This window comes from Chionomys nivalis, chromosome 5 (assembly GCF_950005125.1).
Source record: "Chionomys nivalis chromosome 5, mChiNiv1.1, whole genome shotgun sequence".
Taxonomy (NCBI): domain Eukaryota; kingdom Metazoa; phylum Chordata; class Mammalia; order Rodentia; family Cricetidae; genus Chionomys; species Chionomys nivalis.
Window position 1 is genome coordinate 65,151,427 of NC_080090.1, and position 16,794 is coordinate 65,168,220.

The following is a 16,794-nucleotide window of genomic DNA, read 5'->3' on the forward strand; positions in this document are numbered from 1 at the left end:
AGCCTGACAGGCTGTTGTCCCAGTGTCGTTCCGAGGATCAGTGTGGCACTCCAATACACAGTGGAGTGTATAACAGGAGATACTGTTTTCCGTTATTTCTCCCTAAAAACAGAAGGACTGTGTCTGGTCAATATAGTTTTTCTAACCTAGGATACAGATATAAAGCTTTATACATGTAAGAATAAAAATAAACAGCATTTTACCCTGTTCATTTGGTACTGCCATAGGACATTGCACAGTTCCAAGGCCCTTATCTTGGGTGGTGTTTAGTAGTTATAACCTCAGGGTTGTATTAACTTTCTCACAATGGTCTGCTCGGCAAGGTTTAAGTCTAGATAGAATACAGCTGCTAGCTGCTACCTACTACCTGCTGAGCAGCAGGCCTGGTACTCAGGCTCTCTACCTGCTGGGTAAGCCCCCCACATCCTGCTGTCTCCCCAGGTAGCTCTGGACCTCTCCCAACACCGTGTACCAGTGCGCAGGGTCTTAAATACAGAGAGAGACGTGGTGAGCAAGTTTGATGTCACTGACTTTCCCTCATGCTACCTGCTGTTTCGGAATGGCTCTATCTCCAGAGTGCCCGTGTAAGTATCTCTCCCCCCCAACCCCGTCTATTCATTCTTCCCGCCTAGAGATGTCACTAGGAAGAACAGGCAAACAGGAGAAGCAGATGTCTGGTCCTCGGTGTGAGACAAGACCTCCAACCTTGCAGCTTAGGGTTTCTGCTTCACCCCAAATGCTTCTAAGGCTTCCACACCACTCCCTAGCCATGACACCCATCCCCTCTGTCCACAGAGGAGTTCACTGACAGGGTGCAGACCTGGCAAGGACTCAGACATGCTGGACCTTCCCTCCCTTTCCTTTTCTAATTGCAGAAAAGTTCATTAGGAGCCAGACAATAGCCCATTCCAAAATGTCAGGAGAAAACAATCAAGCCAGCCTCAGCTGCTCTGTCAGACTCCTGCTGCCGACTGGCCTGTTAAATGGCAGCAGATGGTGCCTTGGTGCCCTCTGTAGGCAGATGATTGATGTCAGCCTGGCCCTGCAGGCAGAAATTCAGGGGGCCAAAGAGCGCAAGGCTACCCTAGCTACCCAGAAATCTGCTTCTTGTGACCGTTAGTACCAGCCTACACTGAGGCTAAGCTAGGCAGCCTCTTGCTATTGCCATAGCCTAGGTCACCAGTGTCCTGAGGTAGGCCTCTAGAGTCCAGAAGCAGGATACTCATAAGGGGAATGTTAGGCTAGTTCCTGGGCAGGCCCAGAGAGTGCCAGTCCTAGAGGCGAGAGGAGGCATTGTTTCCTCACTTGAGACTGGTGGAGGAGAAAATTGTTTGTGACGATGCTGCTCCTGAGCCATCTGCTCGTTGATAGACACTGAGCTGGGGTGGCATAGCAGGGAAGCCACGCTTACTGATGCTGGCTCCCGTGGGACATCCTGTCACTGATGCTTATCGTGGCCAGACCTTTTTGAGGAGATATTTCCTACACTTAAGACTCCAGTATTAGGAGAGAGAAATCAAGAAGATTTGGACAAACCTGGTTCTCTGTTATTGATACTATTTTTAAAATTACACACCAAACTCTGAATTCCTTGGGGAGTAATGTCACCTTGTGATGGCCTGGAACACATTTGTGGGAGGGTGACTGCCTTGAGACCAGTCATCTTTTAGTCTGTAGGGAAGACAGTCAAACCCAGCGATTCCTGTCATGGGCAGAAGTTGGTAGATTTTTGTCTTTGTGGTGCGGGGGACCCAACCCAGAACTTGCACGAGCTAGGTAGGTAACAGCTCTTCTGTTGAACTGTATCTCCAGTTCTCTGTGGCAGAATGGATGCTGTCCCCAGTGGAGCCCACCTGCCTGAAGACCATGGCCAATTAATTCTCAGGCCCAGCTGCTCTTTCAGTTAGGAGTTCGACATCTGGCCGATATAAAAGGGTTTCCACAGCATGTACAGTGAATGGAGGAGTTAGAGTGAGACCTAAGGGGCCAAAAACAAGATGGGAACAAGTTTAGATCAAATTTCTTGCTAAGCCTTGCTATTAGAGGGCCCACTCTTTTTACGCTCCTGACACTGGCCAGCTGTGCAATTTTCCCTTTGTACTTCTTCCCTTTGCTTTCTTCCCAGGATGATGGAGTCCAGGCCTTTCTATACATCCTACCTGCGGGGACTGTCCGGACCGACCAGGGAGGCTCCCCCGACCACAGCTGCGCCAGTCTCTGCAGAAAACATAGCTCCCACAGTGTGGAAGCTTGCAGACCAGTAAGGGCACCGGCTTCTCACGCCCATCCCTCCTCCTGCCTCTTCTCTGGCCACGGTCACATCCCCTCCACGAGCACTGCCTTACTCATTCCTGTTCCTGTCACAGGGATAGCTTACATCTGTCCCTGCATGACTGGCCTTGAGTCTTTACTGGGAACCCAACCCAAGATTTGAATATGCTAGGTAGAAACTATCCCATTGAACTGCATCCCGAGCTGAGTAACACCCTGCTGCAGACTAGGCCTTTGGGGGTCCCTGACTGCTGACCATGCTCAGGAATCTTGCTGTGGCCTCTCCTGTGCGCCAGGGCCTCAGTGCCAGATGCGAGTTTGCCAAACAAAAGTTGCACGTTATTCCTCATAATTGAAGGAATGCTGGCTATTGCTCTCATTGCATAAGCTCAACTTTTCTCAAAAGCAAGTAGAAGTCAGGTGTGGGCTGGACACGTGTAATACCAGTACCTAGGAGGCCACAGCGGCAGGACTGTGAATTCCAGGGAGAAATCAAGAGTGTGAACGAGAAAAAGGCAAGGAGGGAGGGAAGGGAAAGGAGAAGCCGAGTCAGCGTGGAGGGTTACTAGGAGGGTCTTCACTAATTTCTGTCCTGAGCAATTGTTTGTCAGTGCCACGCATGTGCTAGACCACTGTGGGTTCCAGTTTGTCTAGTGGAGTATGAGCCCCGAGGCCTGGCCTCTGTGTGCACATCAGCTCTGAAAGAGACAAACTGCTGCCCCATGCTGCCCCCCATGCCCTTCTGCTGTACTGGTTCTCCAGCCTTAGTGAGTTGCCAGATCCTTAGCTTTTCATTCTTGCAGAGGACCAGCTTTTTTAGAGCAGTGTGTGAGTGTGTGCACTGCCCATCTGGTTTTCTGCTCCTACGCAATTTTGCTTAGAGCAAAATGAAGCTCAACACCTTTGCATGAGACACAGGCAGTCACTACGCTAGCCTTGATGGCTGCCTCTGCTGACTACACAGGGCTGATGCCGTCTCTGCTCATAGACTTTATAGTCCCCTTCAAAGCATCCCTTCTAGAAAGTCGCCCCGCTGCATCTGAATGCTACAAGTATCAGGGAGTCCGCTGCCTTTTCAGGTATCCTTGTCCTTGCACAGTGTTAAGTGTGAAAGAACTGCTTGTTCTATGAGGCTCCTGGGCTTCACTTTTTTTAAAAAAAATATTTATTTATTATGTGTACAATATTCTGTCTGTGTGTATGTCTGCAGGCCAGAAGAGGGCACCAGACCTCATTACAGATGGTTGTGAGCCACCATGTGGTTGCCGGGAATTGAACTCAGGACCTTTGGAAGAAGAGGCAATGCTCTTAACCACTGAGCCATCTCTCCAGCCCAGGGCTTCACTTTTATAGTAAACACCGTGATGCTGTCTGTGGAGATGGAGACCTCTTGCTTAGTACGTACCCAACTGCATACTAAGCAAGGATGTCTGACCAGGCAGCTCAGTGCTGGTTCAAAAGGATAGCCTATAAGTAGGGGATACACAGAGAACTGGGAGAAAGATCCAGAAAGGATCTCACATCCTAGCTAATAGCAGACTTTATAGGTGAAGTGCAGTGGAAAGATTAAGCCCAGTGATAAGGAAATGAACATATGAGGTGACACTGAATACCTGGGAGGTGGCTCAGTGGGTAAAGTTCTTGTGCAAAAGATGAGCCTTGAGTTCAAATCGCTAGCACATGTGAATGCTGGATGTAGTGACCAGCTCTAACCCCAGCACTGAGGTGTGCAGACAGGCAGATCTCAGGCTTTATAGACAGCCAGTCTAGCTGAAGTGGAGAACTCGAAGTTGAGTGCAGGGATCCTGTTTCCACAAATAAAGTGGAGAAGCAATTGAGGAAGACGTCCCAATGCAAGCCTCTTGTCTCCACATGCAGCCACAACTGCACACATATGCACACATATGTACACTACACACCCATGCCTGCACACAAAGGTGTCATTGACCATTTTTTTATTCAGATTATCCAAATTACTGTAAGAGCTATACCAAGATCTGTGCTTGCCAGCATCTTACATCATCTCATTCTATCATAAGGCTACTTCTTAAGGTTTTATTTTTATTATTTATACCTGTGTGTGTGTGTCATACCCAGAAGAGGTGATCAGATTCTTTGGAGCTAGAGTTTCAGGAGGTTGTGAACCACCTGGTATGGGTGCCAGGAACTGATATAAGGTTCTCTGAAGAGCAGTAAGCTCTCTCTCCAGACCAATGAGGTCACTTCTTGAGGCAGAACATCAGAATAGCGAGGTAGGTAAACTGAGGCCAGAGGACACCACAGTGGAGATTTTGCCTGGGAGTGAAGTGTGAGCAGAGTCACTGCCCATCTTGGTAGCTGACCTTGTTGGCTCTGTACCTTCAAGAGGCAGAATGATTTGTTAGTTCTACAGGTGGAATAACCCATGGAATAGGGATTACCTAAGCTCAGAAAACTAGCTCACCATCATGCTGAGACCAGAGCCCCGGTGTCAGGAGCCAGAGGTGGGGAAGTAGCCAGCATTCAATGCCATCCCCAGCAGTACCTGAGCTGACCCCATGGAAGCATGGACCTGGGATGGCACAGCTAGCTGGAGAGGCAGAAGACCTGACAGGTCTAGAAGCGGTATGCATATGAGCCCTGAAAGAAGTAGAGAACCTGTTTTCTTTCCTGTCTCTCTGCCATCACTGCTCCTAGCCTTGGTGGGTAGCTAACTCCAGGCCTTTCCCTTTCCCTGTGCGAGCCTGTGTATATGCAGTCAGGCTGTTTGTCTGCCCCTAAGGGTTTTTTGCTCAAAACAGAATGAGCCTGGTTCATGAGTTACAGAAGGGGCTAGCTCTGGACCTGGAAAGAAGGCCCTACCCACCTGCACCAAGCTAGTTTCCACCTGTTTTCAGTCAGCAACCTACCTGTGAGCAGTGTGTTATGTCTGTTATACAGATGAGGGATGGAGACCTAGAAAGGTTATTCATCTAAGGTGCTCAGCAAATCGCTGCCAGAGCCAAGTCTACGCACTTCTGTGACACCGGGAGTGCCCCTCTTCATTCCTTCGAGCGCCTGCGCTGTTAATGCTCCTTCTCTTCTGCTTCCTCTCGTCCTCAGCTCCAAGATCTACATGGCCGACCTGGAATCCTCACTACATTACATCCTGCGCGTAGAAGTGGGAAAGTTCTCAGTTCTGGAGGGACATCGCCTGATGGCCCTGAAAAAGTTTGTGGCAGTATTGGCCAAGGTGAGCAGGGCCGCACTTCCTTTGTCCCTGTATTTCCCCATGTAATTAGTGTGTGTGTGTATCTACCATATACCACACCAGCCCCTTCTTGAGGAACTCAGGTCTGACTGGACACCTGGACCCATAGCTGTCCAGGCTCCCATAGGCTGCTGCCCTCCTCTCATAACCATATTCTGTACCAGCTCCACATTGCCAGAGACCATGCCACCCTGTAGAGGAGAAGAGAGAGAGACATGGGTTCAGATATCCCAATACCTGGGAATATGCCCAGCCATCCAGTGACTTACCCTGCCTGCTTATCTGAGTTCTTCACTTCACTCAAGCCCCAGTCTGTGGTTCCTCACTCCCTGCCATGGTGACTGGGAAAGTGGACTCTGGACCACCAGAGTGGAGGAGGGTGCTTTCTGCATGGCTGTCTGTCTTCTCAGTCTAGCCCAGATCCGCAGTGCTAACCCTGCTCTGTACTTCGGGGCTTCTCGGAAAGGCAGCTGCTCCCTGCGGTGAAACCCCTGGTTGTCAAGGACCTGATGGCAGCATTTAATCTCCTCACCTGCTTTGCAGAGTGGTGGCCCTGCCATTTAAAGGGCCCAGGGGCTTAAGTAACTTGACAAAGTCAGCAGGACCAGACCCAAGGCCTGAGGCGTTGCCATACAGAGCTGCCTTTTCCTTTCCTCCCCATCTGGCTTCCCTTCCTCGCCAGCCTGCCCTGCTTCACTGCTGAGTCAGGACTGCCTGTCCTCTGGGGCTGCTTGCTGACTCAGCCTTCCTCAGTCCCAGCAGATGTGAGCCCGCCCTTCCCAGAAGGTCTCTGGGAACCTCCTGGTTTCTCCCTACCTCACCCATTCTGCTGCCATCCTGACCCTCTTGGCTTGGTGGCCTGTGTGTCTGTACACAGAGGACCTGTGAGAAATGCTGCAGGCGAGGCAGAGTCATTCCCATGGTACAGAATTTGTGTTGAGCATTGAGAAGGAACGAATCTAGAGCAATCCTCTGTACTGTTCTTCTACCACTGAAGTGAGGGAAAGCTCCTGTGTGCTCCCTACCCCTGCAGACCTCAGTGAGAACACCCAGCCCAGGTCAGTCTACTCCAAAGGAGGCCTCTGAAGCAGTAGTTTCTCCCATGCTGCCTGTGTCTGTTTGCAGCTGCAGGCCATCTGGTATTTAGTTTGCGCTGTGTGAGGTTGATGTGAGAGGAGACACAGAAAATACCCAGGTTAGATAGAGACCCGAACAGCACATTCCCAGTGGGGCAGGAGATGGTATGGGGGGAGATGGCCCTTTAGCCTGAAGCCAGGTCTCTCAGAAAAGACAGAATGGCGTTTAAGCAGAGGACTGAGGGAAACCAGCTGTACGGATATCCCACAGGTGGAGAGACCCATTTAACCTTTGCCTGCAAGACTGACGCATTCTGCCCTTCTTTGCTGGGGGTTTCTTTCCTGAAGAATAAGAGTCCAAACTGCTCCCTTTCCTTGAGCTCTGGCAGGCGACTGTACAGTGCACTAGGGGTACTCACACCGACTGTACAGTGCACTGGGGGGTACTCACACCGACTGTACAGTGCACTGGGGGGTACTCACACCGACTGTACAGTGCACTGGGGGTGTACTCACACCGACTGTACAGTGCACTGGGGGGGTACTCACACCGACTGTACAGTGCACTGGGGGGTACTCACACCGACTGTACAGTGCACTGGGGGGTACTCACACCTACTGTACAGTGTACTAGGGGGATACCTCACACCGACTGTACAGTGCACTGGGGGGGTACTCACACCGACTGTATAGTGCACTGGGGGTACTCACACCGACTGTACAGTGTACTGGGGGGATACTCACACCGACTATACAGTGCACTGGGGGGGTACTCACACCGACTGTACAGTGCACTGGGGGGGTACTCACACCGACTGTATAGTGCACTGGGGGTACTCACACCGACTGTACAGTGTACTGGGGGGATACTCACACCGACTATACAGTGCACTGGGGGGGTACTCACACCGACTGTACAGTGTACTAGGGGATACACTGACTGTACAGTGCACTGGGGGGGTACTCACACCGACTGTATAGTGCACTGGGGGTACTCACACCTACTGTACAGTGTACTAGGGGGGATACTCACACCGACTATACAGTGCACTGGTCCTCGTCCATTCTTCGTTCCTCAACTCTGGGGGGGGTACCCAGCATTTTAGAGCTGGAATGACAGCCCAGAGAAGTGAAGCCCCTTGTCCAAGGAGAAAGTCACGCTCACATCTCATCTACCTTCCTCTCTTGCCTTTCACAACTGAGCACCGAGGAACAGGAAAGCAGGGAAAGAAAGGGCTCCTCTGTCAGCCTGCCTTGCCACATGTGGGCTGCTATCAGGGCTGGCCACTGGGTGGCGTATGGTCACCAAGGTTTCCCTGCTCTCTGCTGTCCAGAGCCCTTTAAGTCATCCTTCCTTCTGATGCATGGCCTTAGAAGGCAGAAAAAAGGTGCCAAGTCAGGATGGCAGGCGGAGGTCAGTGAGAAATGCTGACTTTGGGCTGTAAATCAGTGTGTGGACCCAGAGCTCCCAGGAGCTAAGCAGGAAGAAGCATTCTAAAGTACACGTCTTTCCAGCCATTTTTCACTCTGGGGCATAGCCAGCCTGAGGTTTGGTAAGGATGTCTAATGTCTGCTCGAGGACTGGATCTGGCAGCAGACTTTTCTGTGCCATTCTTGTCTCCAGGATTCCTCCCTCAGATGCTTTTCCTTGTACTCCTCTCGCCTCCCTGTGGTTTTATCTGCCCTGCTCCCCTGTTGCATCCATTCCCTTTTCTCCCCGCTGCACCCCGTGTGCACTTGGACATGCACACATATGCACACATGCACATATTCTCTCCTCCCCTGAGTCCTTGTGGTTTTAAAGTGCTGATACTAATCAGATTTGCATTGACTTATTGTCAAAGTAGCTTTTCATGTTCCTCTGAGGCTCTTGGGAGTTACCATCAAGATTTGGATCTTGGCCCTAAGCCCTGCTGGCCTGCCCACATTGGCAGCCCATGGCCTGAAAACAAAAGGTCTCTTGCCAGCCTATCACCAACGAAGGCTTCTCCTCGGTTTGGTTCTTGTCTTTCCAAAATAAAGAACTGAGCCAAGAGACACAGGCAGCTAAAACAGTTTACTTAGCAAAAGCAAAGCAGAGAGTCCACTCTGGGCAGCTTGGAGTGGGTGTTCCAAAGGGAGGCAGATAGAAGCCCACTGGTTGTGTCTCGGGGATTTAAAGACTTTTATGGCTCCTCCCTCTTGTGATGCCATTGTAACGTCCCTTCCCTTGAGCCCATCTTCCTTTCATCTCACTACTGAGAATGGCTCAAGATGTCCCTGCAGTTTTTCCTTCCACATTCACCAGACTGTTTGTTGTTGGCCATGGGTGGGCATGGGGAAAGTGCCCCAGGATCTCAACTTTTGAGGAGCCCAACTGCTGCTCTGAGGGTAGTGGGCTGTAAAAGATGGTCTCTGAGCAGCTGCGGTCCTCCTCTGTCACCCCATGTCTAACCCCTTGCCTACCCCACCAGAGCCCAGCTGGTCAACCAGTCGCTCCATCAGAGGGCCCCTGAAAAGAAGACTTGTGCCCAGGGCTCACAGCAGTCCTGGGGAGTAGTATGCTGCTTGTACCTTCCTCTTCCCCTGAGTGGTTGCATGTGGTTAGGTCAGCATTAGGGCCTGAGCCTTGACAGGAGAGACCCACATGACCTAAGAGACAGTTTCTTCCTCTCTGCCCAGAATACACCTTAGGGAGCCACATTGGTGCCTATTGGTTTGGGAACATTCTAGTAAACCTGCATTGGGCCACTTCTATGCAGTCCCATCTCTTGTAAGACTGTAAACCTCTGTAGAATTGTTGTTCACTCTCCAATTGCCACGCATTCCTACCTGCAGTACTTCCCCGGCCGGCCTTTGGTCCAGAATTTCCTGCACTCCATAAATGACTGGCTTCACAGGCAGCCGAGAAAGAAGATCCCCTATAGTTTTTTTAGAACTGCTCTGGACAACAGGAAGGAGGTGAGTCTGGAAGGCGCGTGAAGCTCTCACCAATGTTCTGACAGTTATGGGACTGGAGGGACGGCGCTGAGATTTATTATTATTCCACAGTTTGCGCTAAGTCATCCACTTCCTCTAATGAGCTGCTCTTCATGGGACTCTGTAGAATGTCTCACTGAATCCCCTCCCCATACCTCAGGACTTTCATTTAGCAGACGAAGAAACCAAGTTGGGGCAGTTACCTAACTTTTCTAGTCTAAGACCCCATCAGGCCTGTCAGTGATTGGGACTAAAATGAAGCATGGAGTCCTATTTTAAGATAGGATCTTACTCTGTATCAAAGGTTAGACCTTGAAACTCACAGCTGTCCACCCGTATCTGCCTCCCAAATGTGAAGATTATAGGGATGAACCACCACATTTATTTAAGACACTAGACCAGGCTGGCCTCGAACTCACAGAGATCCGCCTGCCTCTGCCTCCTGAGTGCTCAGATTAAAGGTGTGCGCCACCACCACCTGGCAAGACACCAGAGTCTTAACCATAACTCTTGCCTGCTTCCAAGCAGCTTCCTCAGTATGGCCCACAGTAGGGTACCTATTCTTTCTGCTGTCTGCAAAAGCAAGCCACACCCAATAGGCATGCAAAACCACATGCATTTGTAAGGTGTCCAGGCTTGCAGGACCTCTGTGATCAGATCAGCAGTGCTGTTTCAAAGGTAGAACTTGGTGTATGCCATGGGTTCTCAGGTGGATAAAGATGGCAGTGGTGCCCCTTTGAGGTGATAGCCCAGAAGAGGCCTCTTTTGCCGTAGTGCTCTATGCTGCTAGAAGCTTCCCTTGTGCCTCCCTTCTAACCCGTTCTCATCTCTGTTGCACACTCATGTTCACATGTACCCCTTAGGACGCTGTTCTTGTTGAGAAGGTGAACTGGGTTGGCTGCCAGGGCAGCGAGCCACATTTTCGTGGCTTTCCCTGCTCCCTGTGGGTCCTCTTCCACTTCCTGACTGTGCAGGCAAGTCGGCATAGTGAAACTTATCCACAAGAGCCAGGTGAGTCCAGGCCTGCTCACCCTGTGCCTCAGACTGCCCTATTCCTCTGTCCTCTGTGGGGAGCCCATTGGAATGATCCTGTATTAGGGGCAACTGGTGAGAGAGAGAGAGAGAGAGAGAGAGAGAGACAGAGAGACAGAGAGACAGAGAGACAGAGAGACAGAGAGACAGAGACAGACAGACAGACAGACAGACAGAGCTGTGTGTGAGGTCCTGGTGGATGGAGGTAGGAGGTTGCCTTCTAAAGGGTTGGAGGTGGCAGAGGAGGGAACATTTCGAAGCAGCAGGAAGCAACCCCTGCAGTCTATGGGGTCTGGAAGAGGGAAAGGTGCAGAAAGTGCAGGGAGGCACACCTTCAGGAGAACAAAGTGAGAGTCACAGAGACCCTTGCTGGGCCAGCATATATGGGAGGGCAGAGTGAGAATCCTGAGGGACAGGAAGAGAAACTAGGAAACACTCATTCCAGTTCAGGATGGACTTCTAAGAGTATCCCAGAGAGGCAGGGCCCACTGGCGAGCCTGAAGCAGGTTGGTGGGGAGGATCATAGGACTGGAATGAGCGCTCTGTCCCTTCCAGCTCTCCGATCATGTCACATAATCCCTGAGTGTCCCTCTGGAAAATGTAATGACGAGGCCTGAAGAGGAAGAACTGCAGCTTAGGAGCTTTGGAGGAAATGGGACCCCTCTGTAGTGACCCCTGCAGGGGAGAAGTAGGCGAGGCACTGTGCAGGGTGACCCCAGAAGAGAGGAGGAGGACAGGGCAGCCTGTAGCAGAGACTGGCAACATGAAGGGCCTTTGTGTGGTGTCTCTTTTCCCTCCAGCTGACGGCCAGGAGGTCCTCCAAGCCATGCGGAACTATGTCCGGTTCTTCTTTGGCTGTAGAGACTGCGCTGACCATTTTGAGCAGATGGCTGCTGCCTCTATGCACCGGGTGACGAGTCCCAGAAATGCCGTTCTCTGGCTCTGGACCAGCCACAATAGGGTTAATGCTCGCCTCTCAGGTAAGAAGGGCCCTTCCAAGGCTGGAGGTGGCATTTTGTGGTATTCTCACTATCTCCTAAGTGACAGCCCTGTTAACCAGGCCAGTACCATTAGCCCCATGTCTGGAGGGAACTCCTACCCTGCTGAACCAGGACCCTCTCTGGCTCCTTAGGCTCTCTCCTGCCTAGCTCCCCCACCCCCACTGCTTTCTGACTGTTAGTCTTATCCTGCTAACAGGGAGGAGAGAGCAAGGGTTTCCATTCTCATCAGAGAGTGGGCTGGAGAGAGACAAGGAGCAGGTCTTCCTCGTTACCCTTATTTACATTGTTTGCCCCTGCACATGGGAGCCTGGGAGGAAAGCGTTCTGTAGACTGGATACTACCTATCTGGAGAGCAGGGAGTACCTCCCAGACAGTCCTAGGGTAGGAGCTGGATGGCGCAGATGCACTTGGTTCCCTCTCCAGGAGCCTCCTAGTAGCATTTAAAAAGAAAACATGTGCCTACCTTCCCTGCCAGCCGGGGCCTCTTCCCCCTCCCCTTGCCTCAGCTCTCCCACCAAATGCTGCAGTGGTTGTATCACACTGTGGGCCAGGACTGTGCAGACTGGTCTAGGAGTCCTTTGGGTTTGGGATGGTGCTGGGGATTGAACCTGGGACCTAGCTCACTGAACTATGTCCCCAAAATCTCCTCTGCCTTCTTTATTTTGAGGCAGAGGCCCAGACTGGCTTTGAATGTGCAGTCCTTCTACCTCATCCCCAAGTAGCTTTGGTTTCTGTATCTGTATTTTATCTTCCATCTTTCTAAAGGCTTGTGCAAATTGTATGTGTCCCCTCCCCAGGTGCTCCGAGTGAGGACCCCTACTTCCCCAAGTTGCAGTGGCCACCCCGTGAACTGTGTTTGGGCTGCCATAATGAACTCAATGGACAGGAGCCTGTGTGGGACCTAGATGTCACCTTCAACTTTCTCAAGGCTCACTTCTCTCCAGTAAACATTGTCATGGACTCTCCTGCAGCTGGACCAGCAGCCCAGAGGGGTCCCCAGAATCATGAAGCTACCCCAGAGCTGGTAATGGATGCAGTAGAAGTGGAGAGCAGAAATTCAGTGCTGGGCCATGAGCGGGCTGCTTCTGCAGAGCCCCCTGCAGCTACTGCCCTAGGTGTTCCCGCTGAGAAGCCTGAAGCAAGTGGCCCCCAGGAACTATACCCAGGCCTCAGAATGAGTGGAGCTCCAGCAGGGCAGGGCCCTCCTGAGCACGTGGAAGAGCTTCAGAGAGACGCGCAGGAACATGCCCAGGGGTGGCAGCACTTAAGCAAGAGAGACACTGGGGCCTTATTGCTGCCTGAGGTGGACCACCTCCAAGGCCCTTTAGAGCTAAGGCGAGGGAGCCGCAGCCCCAAGCAGCTAGCCAGCATACCTGAAGGGGAACCAGAGGCCCGAGCTATACAGGGCCAAGGCCCATGGTTACAGGTTCTGGGAGGGGGTTTTTCCCACCTGGACATTAGCCTCTGTGTGGGGCTCTACTCTGTGTCCTTCATGGGCTTACTAGCCATGTACACCTACTTCCGGGCCAGAATGAGGACCCTGAAGGGCCATGCTAGTCACCCCATAGCCTGAACTGTCCAGGAAGAGGGCAGGAATGGAGATTTTTTTTTTTTTTTGGCCCCCTGGCACCCTTGCTTCCCCTCTACTCCTGGTTCTATTTTCTAGCTTAGGAGAGTAGCAAGTCCAAGAAAGCTAGTTGTTGCGTGAACCCGTGGTCTACTGTGAAGGGCTCCATAGACAAGACAGGAACAGGGTTCCAGTGTCGTCTGACCAGCATGGGGAAGGGGCAGCCTAAGGCAGGGGTCAGGGGGGGTTCTGGGAGGCTCAGACCCTGGCTTTAGCACCCAATTCCTGTTTTTCAGCTTATGTGAAGTCCTGTCCCATTCCTGCTGAAGTCTCAATGTTTCCTGCTTGGTCTTGGCCTTAAATTGAGGCAGACAAGTCCAGAGTTTCCATCCAGAAGAGAGGACCTGGGCTGGGTGGGCTGGAGCGGACCCACTGCATTCTGAGGCTCTGCCTACTTCCCTTCCTCTCAACGTGAAGAAAAAGCAGCATCACTTCTGGCCTACCCAGCCTCAGCGCCTCAGACCTGGGCTGGGTGTGGCTCCAGGAGTGGATCTGGAAGCTTCAGGAAATGATTTTGGCCTCCCAGGTTCAAACTAGAGTTTCTGCTGCAAGGGTGTAGTTTGAGGGTGGTGTGGTTTGGCAGGCTGGGTGGGTGACAGTGGCTTGTCTGTGGGGTGCGGTGCTTACTTGGTGGCAGGGGCAAAGGGGTGGGTGACGCTGGGGTCTAGATAGTCCTGTGCTAGCTGCGAGAGGGCAGCCTTCTCCTCTCTGAGCTGGGGCTCTTGTCTTTGATTTTGTTCCCTGAAATCAGTGCTACATGTTGGCTGTGGAAGGTGCTGAGTTGAGAGCAGTGAGGGGAGGGTTTCCTCTTTGAGTTCCACTGCAGGCAGGTAGAGATGGAAAAGTCTAGAACACAAGCTTCATTCCCACGCTCCCCCCACCTGGGAGGGGTGTGGAATAAAATTATTTTTGTTAAGTCACGCATAGTGTGTTTGACTTGTTCCCTGGAGACCTACTGTCCATAGACCTACAGGAGCAGGCCCTCACCTCACTCCCCACAGAGCACTCTTGGGCCCCAGGCCTTGGTGCTGGCCCTGCCACCTCCTACTCTCTGGGTGTTAGAGGAGCCTGTCTGCAGCTGCCGCCTTCAGCTCTTCCTCCAGGACTGGCAGGTTTGTTTGTCGGGCCAGCCAGCGCTGACTGGCCAGCCAGGAGGAGTCAGCCTAGATTAGACTTTGCCCCTAATCCAGCCTGCTGGGTTTTACAGGGATCAGAGCAGTTGATAATGAACCTCATTATGGGGGGAGCAGAAGCCTCAATCCGATTTGGGGTTTTCTCTGACATCTTCCCTCGGCTCGAATGGCCTGGGCATTGGCGCAGCAGGTGGAATGCCAAGGACACCTCCTGTGCTGGGCCAGCTGGGGTGGGGGAGGTGCAGCTGGCAGGCGTTTGACCTCTTTAGCAGCCTGGCTCCAAGGGTGCTTCCCCTCTCCATGTCTGAGCCCCACCCCACATCCTCCTAAGCTTCCCTGCTGGACTCTGCTTGAGGGTTTGAGAGGCTGACAGGCCAGCACATGATCAAGCAGGGTTTTTGAAAGAGGCTCCGGGGCCAATGTCCAAGACCTCAGAGGTTTCTTACTAAATGAGCCGCTCATAAAATAAGAGGTTTCTTATCACTTGGCCGCTCATAAAATGTCAAGTAAAAATTTCTGTTAGCAAATCCTATACCTTCAATAACCATATTTCCCCAGATCAAACCTAGGGTCAAACCCCAGATCAAATGTAGGATTGGGGCTCTTCAGGAAGTGCTGGTGCAGGCTGCTCCATGATGTTCAGCTGCAGGATTGAGAGTAGAGGCAGGTCCCTATTTGAGACACTTTGTGGTGTGGATTTCCTTCCACACAGTGAGCCCCTTGGCCCTATCCAGAAGCCTTCTGATTGATAGGGAGGGTGGGCCTCCTGCCCCACTGCCTTTTACCCTGATTTCCCCAGGGCTCATATCCATGGCTTGGATAAGCGAGCCTGCCCACCAGCTGGTCCCCTGCCCTGCTCTGGGGCCTTCTGTGTCATCTGTACCATTCTAGGCTGTTTGTCTGGAATGCTCTCTGGCAGGGGAGACCTGTGAAGCAGAGACTCCTTCTTCTGGATGGGACAGAGAAACCCACCTGTCTGGCACATCATGTTTGAGGAGTTCAGGGTGTCCTTAAAGTAACCACCAAGTTGGGCTTTGAAGGATGAAGTGCCAACAAAGAAAATATGAAAATGTGGGGCTTGGAGAGATGGCTCAGTGGTTAACAGGCTGCTCCTCCAAAGAGCCCAGGTTCAATTCCCAGCACCCACATAGCAGCTACCAACTGTCTGTAACTCAAGTTCCAGTATATTTGACTCCCTCACACAGACATACATGTAAACCAAACACCAACACATATAAAAATTAAATAAAAAAAGAAAATATAAAAATGTACAGTCAGAAGAGAAAGCACACACCCAGTCTAACAAGTTGTTGCTATAGAACAAAAGACAAAAAGCCCATATTAATATTATCATTATGTCAGGATCTCCTGTGCCAGGTTAGGCTAGAATCAGCACAAGAGAGGACAGATGTGGTCCTTGAGTTACAGACTGAGGTGGGGGTAGGAGCTAGGGATCAGCATGCTTCGAAGGAGGGAAACTCAGCAGGCTTCCCCAAGCCCCATCCAAAGAGCAAATGTGACCATGTGTGTGCCATGTGATGTTGGCAGGATGTGGGGGCACCCTCCAGGAAAGGGTTCTTTGCTAGTGCGAGGTAGGTGTGCCCTGTCTCAGGCCCATGGATCCTTGATGGGAAAGGGGCTCTTGTCAAATGTGTTGAAGGCTCAGTAGGCAGGTGGCCATGACCTCTGGAGATCATCCACTTCTAGGCCTTGGCTTTGCTCACAGGCCTCCCCAAGGTCCTCCCATGCTGGTGGTATGTTCACCACCAGTGCAAGGCAAGCAGGCGTGAAGGACTGTCCCTGTCCTGTTGACCCTCTGTACTGGTTGCCCTTCTCAACAATGTGGCAAAATCCCTGACAGAAACAAGAGGGGAAATGTTTGGCTCCGCTGCAAGACATCCTGGGGGCAGAGCTGAGGACCACGTGGGCTCCTCACATTTTAGCGGCTGGGGAAGCAGAGCTGCGGTGGGAAAGGGGTCTATCCCTCAAAGGAAAGCCTTTAGTGAGTCATGTCTGTCAGCAAGGCACACAGTATCCTCCTAAAGGTTGTCCTGACTGAAGGACCCCACAACCCAGTTGTTTTTATCCTGATGAAACTCTCATATCAATACCAGGTAGGATCTCCACAAATCTGCCTCCATTGTCCTGAACCTCCTCAGGTGTGGCTTTCCCGGCATCCTGACCTCCGTTCACACCTCACATCATTCTGCCAACCGCCTCCAGTGGAAGGGCTGCTGCAGAGCCCAAGGTAGGGTTTCCGCTTTACAGGAAGAACAGGTTAGATCTTGAGAAAAGTCTGATCTGCATCGTTGGCCTTCTCTGGAAGAACGCGCTCTGGAAAGTGAGCTAGCTGACAGCTGCAGGGAGGGTAACGGAACTGCACGTGGCTGAGGGCCCAGTCTTTTTGGTCACCTTCACTGGCCCCTGTCCAGTTTTCTTTGCCTTCTAAACCACGAGGTACCAGTCG

The 16,794-nt window shown here is 51.8% G+C and overlaps 1 protein-coding gene across 2 annotated transcripts in view; it reads left to right on the plus strand.

The window, feature by feature from the left end:
- Qsox1 (quiescin sulfhydryl oxidase 1) overlaps positions 1-14,114 on the plus strand; it is a 37,792-nt gene extending 23,678 nt beyond the window's left edge. Inside the window, exons 6-13 of one of the 2 annotated variants that reach the window (XM_057770361.1) lie at positions 442-584; positions 2,126-2,260; positions 5,353-5,482; positions 9,394-9,516; positions 10,398-10,545; positions 11,367-11,546; positions 12,365-12,591; positions 13,431-14,114. In XM_057770361.1, the coding sequence (XP_057626344.1) occupies positions 442-584; positions 2,126-2,260; positions 5,353-5,482; positions 9,394-9,516; positions 10,398-10,545; positions 11,367-11,546; positions 12,365-12,591; positions 13,431-13,439 (1,095 nt within the window). In that variant the 3' untranslated portion in view covers positions 13,440-14,114. The other variant, XM_057770360.1, reaches the window with a different exon arrangement.
- The last annotated feature ends 2,680 nt before the right edge of the window (positions 14,115-16,794 follow it).